Genomic DNA, 17,804 nt, shown 5'->3' on the forward strand with positions numbered 1-17,804 from the left:
CTAACATTAAATCCATTCATTCAAAATGACGCTATTAATTAATTAAATAAAGTATAAAAATAAAGATGTTTGTTTTCATATATATATATATATATGTGCATATTGTGTATCATATGTGTCATATCCCTGATAAAAATAAAAATCAGAGCGTAAGTTGAATGTAATGAGAGAGTAATTGAAGAGTAACAGAAGCGTAAACGAAACTTCTAGGAGGTGAAAATTGAAACATCAAAGTGTAAAAGAAGCGTAAATGTTTTTTTTACATTTTATTGTTCCAATTTTCGCCTTCTACGAGTTTCGTTTACGCTTCTGTTACTCTTCAATTACATTTGATTTACGCTCCGAATTTTATTTTCATCAGGGACAGTATATAACATCCATGTTTTTATACATATATTACGAATGCTTTAATCAAACACCTCGAAGAAATAAAAATTTCTCATACATATAAAATGTATATCTATTAATAGCGTTTTTAATCCAAGTAGGTTTGCATCGATTTAGGTTGGTTTATTTTATTATTGATGTTATATGTTCTACGAATAGAAGAGCATACAACGTCATTAATTCAACCCAAGTTGATGCAAACCCGCTCGGATCGAATATGCTACAAGAGAAAAGATCGAAAGAAGGAACGAGAAATAAAGACTAATCGATATGATTGTATCAATCTTTTCTCTTAGAGGTAGACTTTGCGCATAAACGAAGGAGAGAGAGAACGTATCTGCGCCAAATAAGTCCTTTTCTACGTGAACATTACCTCCACTCCTGAAATTTCGATGAATGTTCAATCTGGATATACTATATTTATGGAAATTTTAATTAATTAATAAATTTTATATAAATAGCATATAAACAACAAGTAGTCACCTCGGCGTGGTAGGTTTGTATCTCGATTCTGTAATTCTTAACGACAGTATCGGTATCGTTATATTGTTATTACGTAGATATTATACATGATAAAAAAAGTTACGCAATGGTAACATAACGATATCGAATTGTCGTAGACTTACAAAATTGAGATATTGGAGCACTTTCATGATGTTAGAAAAGTAAGCGAAGAGCTGCATTTTCATTGTATTTTATATTGTTCGTGGGGCCTTGCTGTCTTCCTACAATCAGTCACGGATGTTTTTATGCTTCAATTAGTTCACAAATGTATGTACTCCCTTTAAGCGGAAATCAACCGAAACCAACAAAAAAAAAATTTTTTTTCGTTGGTTTTGAATTTTTAAATTTTTCACTACAATCTCGAAAATTGAGGCCTCTGCTTCTCACAGAAGATATTCGATCAAAGCTGAACTTTGTAATAGTTTTTATTGACTCAAGTACGCACTATTTTTTCGCGCTATTAGAATTCGATCGTCGAAAAAAAGGTTTCTTCACCCCACCCTAATATATGTGTTATAGAAATATATTAAAAAGACAGAAAATAACAAATATCAATTGTAGATCGTATCTTTCGCGAGCACATTAGTCCATCGCTTACCAGTATCGACAATGACGTCGATGAGATCCATACTCTTGGCGAAAGCGTCTCTCAAGTTGATATGATGAAAAGACACGATGCTGCCTTCCCGTTTGGCCCTCTCAAGAGCCTCTCGTCTTTTGATGGCTTTTTCCCGTCTCATCTGATTTTTGTAGAATTCGGCGAAATTGTTGACGATAATGGGAATGGGCAACGCGATTACCAGGACACCACATATACAACACACACTGCCGATCACTTTGCCGAGCGGGGTCGTGGGGTAGATGTCGCCGTATCCGACGGTGGTCATTGTGATGCCTGCCCACCAGAAGGTCTCTGGAATGCTTATGAATTTGGTCCCGGGTTCCTCTTTCTCGGCAAAATAGGCGAGACTCGAGAATATGAGGACGCCCATTGCCAAGAAAAGCATCAATAATCCTAACTCTTTATACGAGTTACGTAAAGTGAAGCCGAGACTCTGCAGCCCGGTTGAATGACGGGCTAATTTCAGAATCCTTAGGATCCGCATTATACGAAAGATCTGCACTACCCTGCGCACGTCCTGGAACTGGTCGTTCGCATTTTTGTTGGTTTCGACCAGGAATAAAGATACGAAGTATGGTAGTATCGCCAGCAAATCGATCACGTTAAGACCGCCTTTGAAAAATTTCCATTTGTCCGGCGAGGCACTGAACCTAAGCAAGTATTCAAGAGTAAACCACGAAATGCACACAGCCTCCACCATAGCGAGCTGCGGATTGTCTTGAAAGTTTCCCTTCTCATCATTTACTTGCATACTAGGAATGGTGTTGAGAGTTAGTGCGATCGTTGAAAGCACAATAAAGAGTATTGATATCACAGCTATCACCTGAAAAAGTGACGGATCAACTGATCAAAGAAAGCTAATCACAAATTATTTAACTTACGTGTAACAATTTTCCCTTTTAATATCTTTATCTGTCTCTGATTGTAACTGAGTAATGAGTAAGTAAGGAGAAAGAGGAAGAAGGAAAAAAGAATAAGAAAGAGGAAGAGAGTTATAGGAAGAGATAAAGAGAAGAAAGGAAGAGAAAAAAAAGAGAAAAGAGGGAATGTGGGAGGGAGAGTGGAAAAAAAGATAAGAGGAAACGAAATAGAGAGAGGGAGAGAGAGATGGAGAGGAAGAGGAAGGGAGGGAGGAAGGGGGAGAGAGAGAGAGAAGCCACCCATCAAATGTTCCTCTTGCATTCGTGAACATGCATCCTATTCTTTTCTTTTCTCTTCTCCTTCTCCCACGCGCTTCTATCTATCTTTTTTCCTTCTCTTCCACATTATCTCTTCATTACAGTCTCTTCATTACAGTCTCTTATCATGACTCACGCTTTCTCTTTTTCTGTGCCTCTTTTTCTCTTTCTCTCTCTCTCTCTCTCTCTCTCTCTCTCTCTCTCTCTCTCTCTCTCTCTCTTCCTCCTTCTTTCTTCCTTCTTTTCTCTCTTTTTCTTTCCTCATCTCGCTCCCTTTTGTGTACATACGCATACTCGCGTACTCGTGTGTATGATTGTAGGATGGCCCACGTAAAGTGTGACAAGCCAAGTCAATAACTCGAAAAATGTGGAAGATATGAAAAAAGTGAAATGGTTTCGAGGGAGACGTATTTTGGTCACGTTCTTGATGAAAGTGCCAAAAAGGTACGAAAGTTATCTCCACTTTTTAAATGAAATTGTATGACTTTTTGTACATGATATGATTTCTCTAGTTATTATGCATATAAAAATATAGGGTCTATATTTTTTCGACGCTTGGTGGAGGTACTCCTCAAGATCTTTCCTAAATACTGAATGTCTGTTTTCCACGAGAGAGAGAGAGAGAGAGAGAGAGAGAGAGAGAGGACGAGAGGATGTTTAAGAACAAAGATATATATACAAAGGTCGGATTTAGAGATAGGATCTTGTATCAAAATAAAAATATAAAAAACCAATAGTTTATTAAATACTTTATTCCGGCACATATTGAAATATTAAATCTACATCTCATATAAACTATTATTTTTTTATAAGCCTTAATACTTTTATGAACAGAATAATGAGATGAATCAATTGTTAAAGAAAACACACAGTTGCTTAAAAAAAATTGTAAGCAAAATGGATAATTTTTTAAATAAGCAACTATGAATTTTCTTTGCATCAAAATTCATTTATTTCATTATTTTGTTCATAAAAGTATTAAAGCACGATTATCAAAAAATTAATAATTTACGAGATTTGTATTTAATATTTCATGTCAATATGTGCTAAAATAAAGTATAAAATATCTCACAACTTTTTGATATCTTTACCTTAATACTTTTATATGCAGAATAATTGGAGGAATCATATTATGTAAGTAAACTGATATAGTTTGTTTCACTCTAGCTTATTGTACTAGTTCAGAACTAGTTCAGAACTAGTTCAGAACTCTTCGAAAAAAACAGGCCTAATATTATACATCCATACTCAGTCCGAGGGTTACTAGTCGGATGTGTAAGCTTATGTTTTCCAGTGACAATTACATGTTACTAACTGCGGCTATAAAAGAGACTGGAGGACGTTGAGCGGTCGGCACTTTTGTTATTTTTTTTTATTCAATGCAGGCTGAAAAGCTACATTTAATCTAACCTTATCCGAAACGGACCTTATTCGAAGCCGCGCATAGCGTACACATTCTGTTCCAACTGAATCGTGCACAATGCTACACTTTGTGCATTCCTGTGTACAGTGAGTCACAGAAAGATTGCAATATTTTTTTTCGATGGGTTTCGAAATGTAGTCTGCTCATTGAAGCGATTGGCTCTTATTTACATTCAATCATTCTATAAGCAAAGGCTGAGTCAGGCTAAGTCCCGAAATGCATAATAAAAGTGTTGCAACCTTTCTGTGATCCACTGTACATATTTGTGTTAAGATGTGTTAAGCAATTGGAAAGCATCATCCTATAACATCACGTCGAATTATATAATTATATTTAAAGATTAGACACTCCGTGTCCAGATCCATTCTTGGAATGTCAACATTTCGTGAACCTTGCAATTCACTTCATTAGAACGAGGAGCAGCCTGATACATCATGGATCTAGATACGGAGGAAACTCGCGAAACGCATAATCTTTATATAGAAAGCACCCGTGGAAGCCTCAAGAATAATATAATTATATTGTTATTGTAATTTTATATTTTCACTAATTCCATGACAATTCAAAAATAAATTTTTTTATAACTTTGGAGTATGACTTTTTTGAAATACTGTATCTGTAACAAAATATAAAACTGATAATGACGAATTACGAAAATGTTTCTACAGTGATAGAATTAAGCAAATATGAAATAACATATAATCTTTTAGCGCATTTGCGATATATATACAATAAGCAAGCAAATATACAAGAAAACAATTTTTTGATTGAGTACTTTTTCCACATTGAATACGACATACATACAAAACTTCTCATTTTATTTGAATATTAAACAAAGAATTAATGCTATCTCTTACTTTCCCAACTTCTTATTATAATTATGGTTACTAAGATGTTTTTTTAGAAATATTAGTAATCTTGTTGAAGAATAATACAATGAAGGTCTAATATTGTTAAGAAAATCTAGTGTCGAGTGGTATTTATTTCTAAGCATAAATCCGTTTTGTTCTTCCGTGTGCTTATATAAAGTAGAATGGATAAATGCGTTTAGCTAAGCCGAAAGATTCTTGCAATACAAAATACAAAAGGAGAAAGGCCATTGAAGAAGCAACATCTCTGATTAAGAGAGCCATCATATATGCAAGGAGGACATGATATAACTTCAATAAGCAAATGTTTCTGTGAAATTGAAGAATATACTGATTCAATAGAATCAATAGTGTTTTCCTAGAAACGTGTAATGTAACTTTGTGAACATAGCTTTACCAGAGAATATCTCGTCGTTCAAACGCAGTCTGCCCGACGTCGCTCGACTTATACAATTTTATTGCATTGTTCGGCTAGCTTAAAAACGTGCGTCCCTTCAAAACCCCGCTCCCTTGCTCAGAATTATATATGAACTTGTTCTTTAAGAAATCATTAGTCCATCTCCTCCTTCCCCTGTGTGTCTCTCTTCCTAATATTTTTTTAGTCTAGAGCAATCGCTACAATACGAAATCAATTCGTTGCTTCGAAGAGTTAGCGAAATCATAATACCAACGTTATGCGCAGGTTGTTATAAAATAATAATGATTTTGCTTCACAATATTTAAATTGCAAGTAAATAAGGAAAGTGCACATACATTCGATAGCAAATCAATAAAGCAGCAGGTTTGCTTACATCTTTCTTTATTTGCAATTATCCTTTTAAAAAATAATGTTATTTTAAATAATATTATTTTAAATAATATCAAATAAAGAAATAAAAGTTTTGAATATTTATGTACAGAAAAATAAAAAACGACTAGAAATGTTTTATTTTCTAGAAAATAAAACATTATACAAGGTAATTTAATACAAGCACGGATAACATTTGAAAGATAATAAAATATACATTTTTTAAATCTTATATCCAAAGCAACACATTTCATATGATTATGAAATAGAGGTGAAATTATATACAAAGTATCCCAGAACATTTGGAACTATTTTTATATGCAGATAGCACGGAGTAAATTGAGTTAAAAAGTCTTCTACAATTTTTCAGTTTTCGCAATAATTAACGAGTTATTAATTATTAAAAATCGCAGTATTAGCCTATCCTAAAAAATTATTGAATCTAAACTAAAATTGTTCTGAAAATTTTGCTGAAATTTATTGAAATTTTCTCAAAATTAGATTTAAATTTTGCTAAAAGCATTATTAAAAAAATGTATATACCGAAAAATCGCTGAAATTGCACTAAAATTTCTCCGCAAATTTATCCGAAAATTTTTTCAAAAATTTTATGATATTTCTCTAAAAATATATTGAACATTCTTTAACATTTTACTAAAAGTATTGCAAAATTGTTAGAAACATACGAAAATTTATTTTTCTACATTTATGTTTCATGGTTTTAACATGTGTGAGAAGACAGTATGATATTAAGTATATTCTATTAGTACATTATAATTATATTTAACATTAATTATTTTTTTCTATGTTCCATCTTTTGCACAATGTTTAATCAGATATGTGACACAACTACGTCTGTTAGTATTATAGTATGAATAATTGAAGGATCAGTTCCCGTTCAATCGCAGAGAAGATCATGCATGTTGGAGTACAACTTAGGATGGAAATATCATAAAATTATTTACCGAATTCAAGAAAAATGTTCTTTTTATTATAATTTTATTATATGTCCTCTGTAATATGAAATCAGTAATACTTATTTTAGCAATAAAACTGGATCAATTAATTTCACTAAAATTTTACTGAAATTTCACTGAAAAATATTTCAAAACAATTTCAGTACAATTTCAATGAAGTTTCAACGAAATTTCAGCGAAATTTTTCCACCAGAGTTGTACCTATATTTAAGATAAAATAATATTATATATTAAAATTGAGTAATTGAATAATATCTGTCTCTTTATTATTTTATATTTACATTTAAGATAAAATAATATGTTATGATTGAATAATAGATACTTTATAATTACTACATTTTGATGAGAGTGGCGTACTTGCATACAGTTCAATTGCACACATCACTCACATCGGTCTGTTCCTAGTAATTTTCACTGCTTCATCAATGAAATTATATTATTTTAAATTAGCCAATTAGTTAGCACTGAAAAAAAATTTACGAAATTTGAATAAATATTGTTTAGATAGTACCAATGGAACCATTTGCTTACAGACAATATTTATTCTATTTAAAAAAAAGATATTTAAATTAAATATAATTTTTTTAATTGAATAAATGTTTATTTACTGTAAGTAAATGGTCCAATTGATACTATCTGAACAAATATTTATTTAAATTTTGTAAATTTTATTTCAATATGATGTAGGCAATTGAAATACTTATTTCGATATTCTTATAAGAAAAAGAAATATTTATATTGAGTCTTTTTAAGATAAGACCTACTGAAAATTATTCATAGATGTTTTTTGTTAGATCTTAAAGAAAATTTAGATTTTTCTTAGTAAAACCTAATGATTGTTTATTAGAATTAGATTGTTTATTAGAATTTAGCAGCTCAATCATACAATTTAATTTGAAGTCTCCAAATCGTGATATGTCATTCGAATTCTCCTATGAGGGGATTATTCTTGGGCCAAAAAATGACATATGTCGGGGAGTTTGTAGTATTGACAATTGATGTAAGGAGGTTTGTTTTATTTATATATTTTTGGCAGATCGTATAGTATCTTGTTGAAAAAAGATTGTAGTGTTGATTTAATTTTACTGGGAATGTTGAATGTTTCTAGGATTGTGTGTGTGGTGTCCTGTGCGATTATATTCGTTGTATCTTTATCAAGTTTTTTATATGCTTTGTCCAAGAGTATCACGTAGTTGTAATTCAAATCTTATTCAGACTCTTCCAATTACTCATCTATAAAACTGATTATAAAATCCAATGATTGTACTTCGTGATTGTGATCAAATCTAATAATCAGGAAACATAACTTTTTTCTAAGATAATTGCAGAACATTTGACTCCATTTCACAGGATATATTAGAAGAGATAGAGATGAGGTTTTAGAAATTAAATGAATACTTCAATGTGTCTGAATTGGTAAGAATGAGAATAAATTCATAATTTCGGAATACATATCAATTATTTATAATCTATGCTACATATTACAAAACAGAAAATGTAGAACCTATTCTAGGGTATTATTGTGTTATGTGAAACGAAAACACGAATATTATTCACTGAATAAACTATCAATAACATTATATTATAATGTTATAATTTTTTATTCAACAATGTAACTATTACATACAACATGTGTTACATTATATTTATGTTATTGAATGAGAATTTATAACATTGATGTAATATTATTGTTAGTGAGTAGATATCTGTAGTCATGTTATTAATATATTATAATACTTAGAGCATGCAATGTAAAATAATACAAAATAATACAAAATATCTTTTGAATAGAATGTAAAATGCAGCTAATAAAACTATAATTATAATTAAAAATTGATTATGTTTCTTAATCATTTGATAGAATTACGAGATGTAATCATGGAATTTGATGTAATCAACTCTGTGGATGAGTAATTAAGAAAGAATCTAAGACTTTACTTGTTAAAACTCGTAGAGAGTTGCAGACACGATAATTTTCGCATTAAAATTCTAAAAATTATCAATTTCCGATTTTCTCTGTAAACTAAACTATAGTTGTTGCAGAGCTTTACGCTTTGAGACTGTTGATCGACATTTCATGAAGTATTACTTGTATGTTTGCAATTGAAAAGCACATACTATAGAAACTATAGGGGAAAGATTTCAACCTAGCAGAAACCATATATTCTAATAAACACATTTCTGATAGGTTGAAATTTATTATTTTTTGTTACCTATATTTTTTTGTATATTAAGTTTATAACTTTAAAGTTGGAATGAATTCCAATGGGAAATAATTTCCAACATAAGATGTATGCAAGAGGGTTCTTTGGCATTTTAAAATAATTTTTATTTAGATAAATTACAAAAGTTTTAAAAATTGGAAGAAAAATAAATTTTAAAACACACACATACGAGGGGTTACTCACCTCTGAAATCAGCGAAGAAATCAATCAATGAAGCAATCAAGCATTCATCATAGAAATTAAGAAATTATCTGAAATCAAACAAAAAAAACATCGTCGAAAAAAAAACGCATTTTTGATCGCGCGTCTCGAATATCTTTTGGAAAACAAATGAAGTCTCTGTGAAATCACGTTGAAATAGCATAAATATCAGAAATTGAAAATCATTTTCGTCAATGAATAATCTCTCGCATGCGTACATGATCATTCTTTTTTTAATCTGAATGCATTATTTTAAAATATGTTGAAGTTATGATGAGAAAAATAAAAATTATTTAGACAAATTACAAAATTTTTGTGTACAATATTTTTTTCATATATTTTTTTCGTAAATTTTTTTCGTTTAAAAAAATGTAAATATTACTTTAAGAAGATAATTCTTCTTAAAGTGAAATTGAATTAAATATTTATTTTAAAAATATAGAAGATGTAACGCGTATCTTATCTTTATGCTACAAAATGTTCAAAATTTGTTAAAATTGGAATGGAAAAAATATAATTGAATATGTTTTTTTTTTAAGTAAATAGAAAAAAGTATTAAAATATATATTTTATTCTACACATTTTTCAAATCATAAAATTGATCATTCTGATTTCAATTATATTTATTCGACGTAGGCTACGATTTTTATTTTCATCAATCTATTCACAATTGACTCTTACAATCCATTCGATCCACAAAAGATTTATAGATCTTGTGGATTATGGCTGAAGAATACATTCGCCAGTAAATTTACAGGGGAGATTGAGGGAAATTGCGGATACCTTAGAGAAAAGTTAAAATAAAATTGTCAATTATTTATCAATTAATAAAAACCTTTTTTTTTATTCAAAAGATACTTTAGATTTACTTCTTTAAACTAGAATAATTAACATTCATGTATTATCAATATAAACTACAATTTTAAATAAAAACAAAACTTTTACCGTCCAAAATTATCTGCCGTCACACGGGATCAGTTTTGTCTTTTTATTTAAAATTATAGTTTATATTAATAGTATACTATTATTAACATTGTTATTTAATGTCAATATTCTTTGAATAAAGATTTTTATAATTAATAAATAATCACTGATTCTATTTAACTTTTCCTTTGAGTATTATAATGGTATTTATCTTAAATAGCGTGTACATTCTGTGTCATGTATTACAATACGGCCATATATTATAATACGATACTAAGCATATATATTATATATCGGATTATTTGGATGAAAAATGAGAGGTTACTCACTATTCTAATATAGTGCAATATTATATCATCCACATTTACCTCGCGTCTGCAATTCTCCCATTCTCTTCTAGTTATAAGCCCTCATATATTCTAAATATAATAATAAATTGATAATTTCTATAATATTGATAGATCTATTAAAGGAAATTTAGAGGCAAGTGACGAGAAAGAAAATACAAGAAAAGAATATATATTGACAAATAGAATTGATACACTAATGCAGTGCTGGATTTCAAAGCGTTAAGAGCATCCTAAAGTCAAATTCAAACTCCGAGATCACTGTTTTAGCAATAAAATGCGACATATCGACTATCAATATCGCGCGCCCACATATATGTACATAAATTTTCAAAGAACAATATTAATTCATTTTAATTAAACGTCTAAGTCTAATTCTAAGAATTTCACGTTATTTGTTTGTGTGGACTAACTAATCTGTGGATGACCACAATTTTGTAAATACAATTGCAAAACTCTTATCAAGCAAATGTTGTTACGACATTGACAGCTCTAACGCTGTATTGGACTCAGAAATGGTGAAAAAAAGATCTCAATTTAAAGTATTTTTCCTTCACAACATAAATTAATGCTTATTTTAATCCTGGAAAAGGATTTTAGAATTTAAAGAAAGAAGACAGAAGTAATTATTGTACAAAAATTATTGCATTTAATCTGTAAAACAGACTTTAGGATTCCCTTAATATGCTACATATCGTTCTCATACAGGCATGCAGCGAAGTAAGGGCAACAAAAACAATTTCGGAAGTCACTTCAAAGTATAAATGCCGGATTTTCATTTGTTTTAAATAATTTAATAGATGAACGTTACGATGAGATTAATTATATATATTAGGAATTAGGGTCATTTTAAAAATTGTCAGTGTCATTTCTAAAAATTAGGAAAGAATGTGTCACGTGGAAGAATGAATCCCGCTCAAAATATTATTTTATCTCGAAGCAACAGTGTGTGCAATGTGTATTGTTTGTGGTGTGTCAAGTATATCAACAATGCAGATAATTATCCGTACGATGTAAGATAATATTTGTTACTAAAACAAGAAAAAATTAAATCAATCATTCTTTTGAATGTTAAAATTGCAGTATCTGATGTATCAACAATGATGTTAAACAATGCTCACATTTTTTATACTTTTGAGTTTATGCAAATATTATTTAAGTTAATAATATTTCAATCATCATCTCTATCTATTGAATACAAACTTAGAATTAAATTGAATTAAATTTTTTTCTGTCAAAATTTAATTGTTTACCATTATTTATGTCTTATTATTTTTAACCATATTTTTTAGAGTTGACGATTTCGTTTTATATTCGGATCTATATTAGATATCCGAGTATCAGGATCTTGAACATTTGGATAAAATGTTAATTATCAATAATTAGTGAATTCACTTTTTTGTAATTTTCACTTTATTTCAAAATTTACAATCGACCCTGAACCGATTCTGATATCCACGAATCAAGATCAAGGTGGATATCAGAATTGGTTCAGGGTCGATTGTAAATTTTGAAATAAAATGAAAATTACAAAAAAATGAATAAATTCACTAATTATTGATATATATATGTATATATATATGTATAGAAAAAGATGCCGAGAGATTCAGGTTCGGATTCAAAATCCATATTCAGATTTGAAATTCGAGATTCAGATCTGAAATCTGAGATTTAGATTCGAAAGGTACAGATTTTCGCTTCAACCGGATATTTATCTCGGATTAATGTATCTCTATCTTGACTATTCGAATATTCGAATAATCGTCAACTCTAATATTTTTATAATACAGCTACAAATTAAAATCTTGCATTTATTTAAAATTAACTGAAAAATTTGTTTATTAATAAATTTATGTTCTACAAAAGCTTTATTTATAAAAAAAAACTCTTTGTTCTTATTGCTCACATTTTTTATTTAAAATAATACCTTAATGAATTAAAGTTTAAAAAAAATACTTTTTTATTTCTTGGTTCTTATTCTCAAGTATTTAACATTTCCAAAATCGGAAAATAATACATAGTTCTAATTATTTAAAACATGATTATTCTTATAGCATCCAGTACAACATAAATAATACATTGCAAATACCGATATCGAATTCAATAAAGAAACAGATTTATGTTAATGTATTTCTAATTAATATATTTTTTTAATTTCATCTTCGATACACTCTTTGTTGACTTTTATAACATGTGATTACTTACGTTAACAATAATACACATGATGTCTAAAAATTATTTTCTTTTCGATTATTTATAAATGCTAAATTAATATGTTTATATGACAAATTTGAAAAAAATTCTACGTAAATTATAATTTATAGTTTTGTTTCGACATTAAGTCTGTTTGACAAATGAAAATCTCAAAATTAATTCTTCGTTTAAATAAATTGAGGCTGAGTTGTTCCACCTTTCTATAAATAATATACTTCGAGCTCACTGTCTTACTCTCATATTCTCTTCCGTTCTATCTCTTTTACTCTTTTGTTTCAGTAGAAATAAGTTACCAGGTAGTTTATTTGAAGATAGAACAACTAGCTCATCAATCTAAAATTAACTTTAAAGGCTTCTATTTCAGTTTCTATAATACTTCATTGTCTACTTATATTTTTAAAATGTAATTTGCTATTATTTTTACTTTATTTAAAAGAACAAAATAGATAATTCTAAAAGATATAAATTTAAAAACTTACTAACAAAATATTATTTTTATGAAAGTATCATTATTTTTATTGACTAACATATGAAAAAATGAAAAAAAGAGTTACAACAAATTTGTTACAGTTCATGTATAAATATTTAATATATTGTTACGTAAATTTATTTTACTATAAACATAAAAACACATAAATAAATTATAAACAAATTTACGTATTTATCTTTTCGTATAGGTTCGTATAAGACGTAGATGTGTATATATACACACAATATCGAATTGAATTCGCTGGCAGCGACTGTTAATAACGCTTAGGGAGCGGTGTCGAGAAAGAATCAACGTGATACCTGGTAATCGCATATAAAGCACTCCCATTATCATCGGTAGCCGATTACATAACACGATGATCATTTATGCTTGGGATAAATACAAACTATGGATTAGAAGCTAATAATACAGATAGAGAAAAAGACAGATTAGTATTATGTTGAATAACTTCACCTAGAAGTAAAAATATATAAATATATAAAATATAATAAATATTAAAATATTTTTCCTGTAATATATATGTGTATACATACATATATGTACTATATACATATACATGTGTGTGTATATATCGCAGTTTTAAAAAATTTTTTTGACATTTTAACACTGATATATACATATATACATACATACATATATCATATATATATATATATATATATATATATATATATATATAATATACGTATATATTTTTTTCAGTATTAAAATGTTGAAAAATTTACAAAACTACAGTGCCTATATATTTACACTAAAATAACAACGAACATATTATATAAAATAATTTAGATAAAAGTAAAATATCAATACTAAAGTAAAACACTATGATGCTAATCAGCATGCTAAAACTAAATAGAACGTAAATAAATTGATATATTTTTTATGACTTACGAACTACACTCGATCGATTCACGCAAATTCGATTTTGCTGCATGGTTACATAGAAATTATTTTCTTAGAATAATCCTTTAAAAGTTTTTTTGTCTTTCTACTCATATTTAATCAAATAATTAAATAATGTTTTAAAACATTTTTCTCAATAAAACAGGCATGATCAGAAATGAACATATATCAGATTAATAACTATAATGCAATTAAAAGTACACAAATTTTAAACTTATTTAAGTTTTCAAGTTTTTCTTATTTATATTTGTATTAAGTACATTTTTAAAAATATGTTTGAATTATTGACTATCTATTGCAACTTTAAGCATGCCATTCTTTTCATTGTGTGTCGCTTTTTATATATTTTTAATAATTACAATAAAAAAATTATACATTCTCCTATATCATTATATACATTAAGATCATATATTTATTATCAAATGTTCATATATCATTGTAAATACGTACATCATGTTAATGATTAATGTTATACTTGGCTCTTGTCTGATAAACATAATATTAATAAAAATATTAGGTGTTGGAATTAATTCGTAGCGTTTTTAATGAAAGAATGTTATTTATTTCACATGAGCATTAAAAAATACATTAATGAAAGTACTTCCCATCACTTGTAAAACGCTACGAATTAATTCCAACACCTAATACTTTAACAAGTATTATTATAAAAATTTATAAAATGCAAAAATATACAATATTAAGCAATTCAAAATTTTTGTTAGACTATTTATTTGCAATAAAATTTATAAATGTTTCAAAAAGTCAGCAAAATCGATTACGATTTATCGATTGAGTATAATTCCTCATGATATAATTTAAAATAAAATTGAATTAAAAGTTATATGTTCTTTCTAATCTGTTCACCTATATGCGATTTACATTGAATCAATGCAATATCGATCTAATAATATCTTTGTTTGTAAAGTTAATAAAGACTCACTCCTGCAACAAAAACTGCAAGCGTGAATATATCGATTAATGCAAAACAAAAGTCCGTTTAAAAGTATTAAATAAGAATTTAAATGTGGCAATTAATGAATTTGGCTCATGTCCAAAATGTTTCAATTCTGAGTCCTTATGTATACGTGTTACATGAAATTATTCGACTTGGATTCTTATTAATACGCGTGCAAAAAGCCAGAATAAATGCGCAATAAATAAATACAAGGTCAATTAACCAAAAAAATTAATAATACGAGTTTTCTTCTGAGACGGATGTAAGGAAAGTTTTGTATGAGAGAGGAAACGTCGCGAATCATCTAATATGCCATGATAAAAAAATCACGTCATCAACCTTACAATTTAATAATTAAGAACCGACTGCATCAATATAACTTAGTTTAACTTTTCTTTCGTGCACTGTAATATATTGTGTTAATAAATCATCATATTTATTCAATACTATACAATAAAAATAACTATACAAATCTAACTAAGTTTTTGAAAGAATTTAAATCAAACATTTCTATTTTGCATTTCTAGTCAAGTAATTGCTTAAAAGAAGACTCAGTTTCATCGATTTCGATTTTAAACTTGACATGCCTGTATTATTGTTAAAGTAGGATTTAATAATACTTTACTTTTTTTATTAATAATAGACATAATATTTTAGTGAATAATGTATAATAGTTTATGAAAGTTATTCTGAGTCGTAATAATACATACCGTAATTAAAACTTATTGAAACTGGATTTTCTCTTTCTCATAGTTTTACCAAATAATATACTACCCGATATATTATATTTCCCGAAACATGATTATAACCATAGCAAATTTATGTGTTATATATAAATGTATATAATATGTTTTTGCGAATTTATGGAATATTATTATAAAACTCGAAATAAAAAATATATATATATATTGTTATGTGGCAGGATTGTTATGGCATCGCAGCGCCCCTTCGCCATCGCAAAGTGCGAGATCACGCTTAATGTCGAGCCGGAAAGACCAAAAGAAAAGAAAGATCAGGGCTCCCAGAAGGTTGCATTTGAACGGGTATAGTTATACTTTAACCCTGGTTTTTTTTATTATATATTTGGGCACCTCATACGACGATGACTAGGAGCTACCTGAGGAGTGTATGCATTTCAGGGATGGTATATCTAAAAGTTTAATTGTTACATCGTAACAATCTTTCTCGATCGAGGTATAACAACTAACCCCAATTCACCATTTTTAATTCGAGACAATACAAATCGAAAACTATAGTATCAATATCAACTATATATATCAATTCAAAGAAAACGTTTTATTATAACTAAATATACATTTAAAAAATATACAAAAGTATAACATATTTACAGCTTATGTATTAAAAAAAAAACAAATAATTCACAAAATAAAATATTTTTAATACTTCTAACAGTAAAAAAAAATCACAAAACAAACATAATGTCTTCTAAAAAATTCAATTATCAATTATTATTGCTATCAAACTAATTGTACATAAAATATATAAAATAGTAATATATAATGTCACATTTGTCAAACTAACTAAAGGAAAGATTTCTAAGTATGTCCCTCTTCGATTTTAACGAAACTTGGTAGATTTATAGAGAGGATAAAAATATTCCATACATGTTTCTTTATCGGCAACTAAACATGTTATAAAATCGGTCCTCGAAAATCGGTCAAATTCGTTTCTCGGCTATAATTTTTGAACAATATACGATGTAAAGAAAATGGTTATTTTAAAAAGGCAAAATGGATTGTTTTTTAAATAAACAGTTATATGTCTTTTTTTATATCAGTTAATTCATTTCATTATTCTATTTGTAAAAATATTAATGATTATCAAAAAATTATTAATTTACGAGATTTTTAATATTTCATGTCAATATATGTCATATGATAAAGTATAAAATATTCCGTAAACTATTGATTTTTTTAGGTCTATCTTACTCTTTTATGTGCAGAATAATTAGAGGAAAATCATATTATATAAAGAAAAAACTATATAATTCCATTCAAAAAAATAAAGATCACCTTGAAATCTCGAAGGCACATCCATCTAGATTTGTGTCGTGTGAGGATTGCCTGATGGACGCACCTATCATGTAATCCCAACTCCCCGCGCAACAAGCGACCATGACTGATGGACATGCACTTGGCAGTAGTCCGCACAGATACGTGCTCTCTTATTCAATCATCTTTAGAAATTAATATATCCTAAAGTATTACGAAAATTGTAAAATGATAAATTCCGATTCATTGTCAGTCGAATCCGCTCTACCTATTCACGGAGAGGGGGAGGGAAGCATATTTTGTATACTTAGGAAATTATATTATTATACTTCATTTAGAAATTAAGCCAAAAAACGAAACTACAGGCTAATTTCTTCCTTAAACATTATTGATAAGAAAAAAACTCGAATATTTTACCTCCTATACAAACACAGTACAAATCCAATAAGTTGCATTAAAATCGGAGGGAACACTCGGGAACCTTTCTTTGTAAGTAAAATAGTAGAATAACATAAATATATATAAACAATAAATTTATAAGATGTTAGAAAGATACAAACATGAAATTTATATATTATTTATAGTATTATATCACACAATACATTTATCAATAACGATAATTTCAACGAATTAATTTTTTAATTAGATTATTATCAGATAATTAAGATCGTCGATGCAATCAGTCCAAATATTGAAAAATACCATTGTGCCAAACATATAAATAATTTCACTGTTTTGTAATTTTTCAATGTTTCTCAGATAGAGATAGAATACATTGAATAGAAT

The 17,804-nt window shown here is 28.2% G+C and overlaps 1 protein-coding gene across 2 annotated transcripts in view; it reads right to left on the reverse strand.

Moving 5' to 3' along the window:
• The window catches only part of Shab (Shaker cognate b), a 61,110-nt gene that overhangs the window by 38,001 nt on the left and 5,305 nt on the right, over positions 1–17,804 (reverse strand). For both annotated transcript variants that reach the window (XM_011058177.2, XM_011058176.2), the window contains exon 4: positions 1,490–2,336. In XM_011058177.2, coding sequence (XP_011056479.1) covers positions 1,490–2,336 — 847 coding nt within the window. The remainder of the gene's footprint in view (positions 1–1,489; positions 2,337–17,804) is intronic.

This window comes from Acromyrmex echinatior, chromosome 19, assembly GCF_024713525.1.
Source record: "Acromyrmex echinatior isolate Ae372 chromosome 19, ASM2471352v2, whole genome shotgun sequence".
In the NCBI taxonomy this organism is placed as follows: Eukaryota; Metazoa; Arthropoda; class Insecta; order Hymenoptera; family Formicidae; genus Acromyrmex; species Acromyrmex echinatior.